Source organism: Numida meleagris, chromosome 1, assembly GCF_002078875.1.
Source record: "Numida meleagris isolate 19003 breed g44 Domestic line chromosome 1, NumMel1.0, whole genome shotgun sequence".
Taxonomy (NCBI): Eukaryota; Metazoa; Chordata; class Aves; order Galliformes; family Numididae; genus Numida; species Numida meleagris.
Genome location: NC_034409.1, coordinates 141,990,631 through 141,993,124, shown reverse-complemented (window position 1 = coordinate 141,993,124; position 2,494 = coordinate 141,990,631). Strand labels below are relative to the sequence as shown.

At 65.9% G+C, this 2,494-nt stretch overlaps 1 protein-coding gene across 1 annotated transcript; it reads right to left on the bottom strand.

Annotated features, from left to right (window-relative positions):
* ZIC5 (Zic family member 5) lies at nt 108-2,466 on the bottom strand. The gene is made up of 2 exons (XM_021385307.1): nt 2,121-2,466; nt 108-838 (listed from the first exon to the last, which is right to left on the bottom strand). The coding sequence occupies exons 1-2, from the start codon at nt 2,452-2,454 to the stop codon at nt 387-389; spliced, it is 786 nt and encodes a 261-aa protein (XP_021240982.1). The 5' UTR covers nt 2,455-2,466; the 3' UTR covers nt 108-386.

Here is a 2,494-nt window from a genome sequence, read left to right as displayed (position 1 = left end):
CCCCCCCCGGCTGTAGGAGCTGCGGTGAGGCTGGGGGGGGTGGGAGCCGCTCCGGGGCCGGGGGGGAGCTCAGGAGGCACAGGGCCGGGGGGGGGCTCAGGGGATAAGAGGGTCTCGGTCGGGTCGGAAGATGGGGAGAGCTCGTGGATGGGGGGGCTGTGCCCGCTCGCAGCCTGCGTGCCACCCCCCCCCCGCCGCCTCGGCCCGGGGTTCCTCCTGGCCCCGCGCTCCTGCGGTGGGTGGCACGGTCCGACGTGATCCGTCCGTACCGAAATGGGACACGACCGTCCGAGTCTCTTTAATTAAATTAGTGCCCGTACAAACACCATAGGGTTTCGTACACGGAATAAATAGCGCGAGTCAAACCTGACGCCCTTCCCGCAGCCCTAGGGGGCGGCCCGGCCCCCCGAGGTCCTGCGGGGCGCGTCCCCTTCGGAGCCCGGCGAGGCGGCGCGGCTGGGGGGGCTGCGCGGCCTCCGTCCTCCCCCGGCCTGGCAGACGTACCACTCGCTGAGGTCGGTGACCGGCGGGGACAGGGCGGCGGCGCGGGCGCGGGGCGGCTCGGGTGGGGGCTCGACGCCGGGGGGCAGAGGGCCATCGGGGGGCCCCGGAGCGGCGTAGCCCGGGGGGGCGGGCGGCGGAGAGGGCGGAGGCGATTTGCAGTGGATCTTCATGTGCTTGCGCAGGGAGCTGGGGTGCGTGTAGGACTTGTCGCAGCCGCGGATCTTGCAGTAGTACGGCTTGTCGCTGGTGTGGACGTGGGAGTGCTTCTTTCTGTCGCTGCTGTTGGCGAACTTCCTGTCGCAGCCGTCGAACTCGCACTTGAAGGGCTTCTCCCCTGCCGGCAAACAGCAAGCGGCTCGTTACAGCCCGGCCCCGTGTCCCCCCCCGACCCGGCGGCAGCTCCGCACCCTCCCCTACACCCGACGGCCCCGGGGCTGCGAACAGAGCCCGGAGTTTGCGGAGACCCGAAATGAAAACCAAAACCAAAAGACACATAAAATCCAACCGCCGACCTCCAGGCAGGCCTCCACCTCCTTTGCCCGCGGCAAACCCTTCATTAGAACTCTAACGACCGAACCCACACAACGCATCGCAGCGTAAACGCCTCGAGTGTACCCCCCCGGCACATCGCTTCGGGCTGAGAACCGGGGGTAGCACCTCTCCGGACACAAAAGTCGGGGGTATCACCCCGTGTCACCCCCTATCACCCCGTGTCAGGGCGGCCAGCGGCCCCTTCTCCCCTTTGCACAAGGGGATGCTCTCACCACGGTGCAGTGGAGTTATATCGGTGCCATCGTGCTGTTTCTGTATAGGAACACAGCCCTCCACTGCCCACCACCACATCGGGGGCTGTGCATCCCTCGAGGGGCCGGGGGAGAAACGTTCTCCCCCGGCCCCTCGAGGGGTGCGCAGCCCACGGAGAGCTGAGTGCAAGCTGCAGCCCCCCCCCCCGCCCCAGTCAGATAAACAACGCATAAATCAATGAAACTCCACTCTCCCAAAGTGTCCTCCGAGGAACAGCAGTTGTCCGCCGCCGTAAATCCCAGCTCCGTTGAGAAATAAATAACAATAATAATAATAATCAATGAAAAAATAACAGAGAACTTTATAAAAGGAAAAGGGGGGGGGGGAAGGAAAGGAAAAAAAAAAAGGAAAAAGCTCTAAACGCTGCTCGCACGCAGCCCAAAACGTCTCCCCGAACCGAAGTTTCCTCAAAGAGAGGGGAGCGCCGTCGGCAGCCGCACCCCGGGGAGCCGCTCCCCGAGAGCCCCGACGGGGCGGTCCCGGCGGAGAGCAGCGGGAGAAGCGGAGCCTCCGCCGTGCCCCGACGGCTCCGTTCTCTCCCCGCTCCGCCTCGGGGCTGCCGCTGCGGGCGGAGCGGTGCTGCCGGAGGGGGAGTCGGGGGGGGAGGGGGTTTGAGGAGGGGGGGGGCCGAGCACGTGCGTGTCCGTGTGTCCGTGCGTCTGTGTGTCGGGGAGCGCCGCCGGATTACTTATTCATGACAAAAAGTCACATGTCCGACGGCACGTAGGGAAAGTGGGGGAAAAAAAAAAAAAAAAAAAAAGGACGGGAAAGGGAGGAAAAGGCGCGGCCGGGAGGGGCGGGGGCACACCCACCTGTGTGAGTCCGCTTGTGGATCTTGAGGTTTTCGGACCTGGCGAAGACCTTGCCGCAGCCGGGGAAGGGGCAGGGGAAGGGCTTCTCGCCCGTGTGCACGCGGATGTGGTTGATGAGTTTGTACTTGGCCTTGAAGGGCTTGCCCTCGCGGGGACACTCCTCCCAGTGGCACACGTGGCTGCTCTGCTCGGGCCCGCCGACGTGCTCCACGGTGACATGGCCCACCAGCTCCGGCATGGTGCCGAACGTCTTGGAGCAGGGCGTCCCCCCGCCCGGCGGCGGCTCGCCGTCGATCCACTTGCAGATGAGCTCCTGCTTGATGGGCGGCCGCATGTAGCGCAGGAAAGCGCCCGCCGCCCCGACGGGCCCGCCC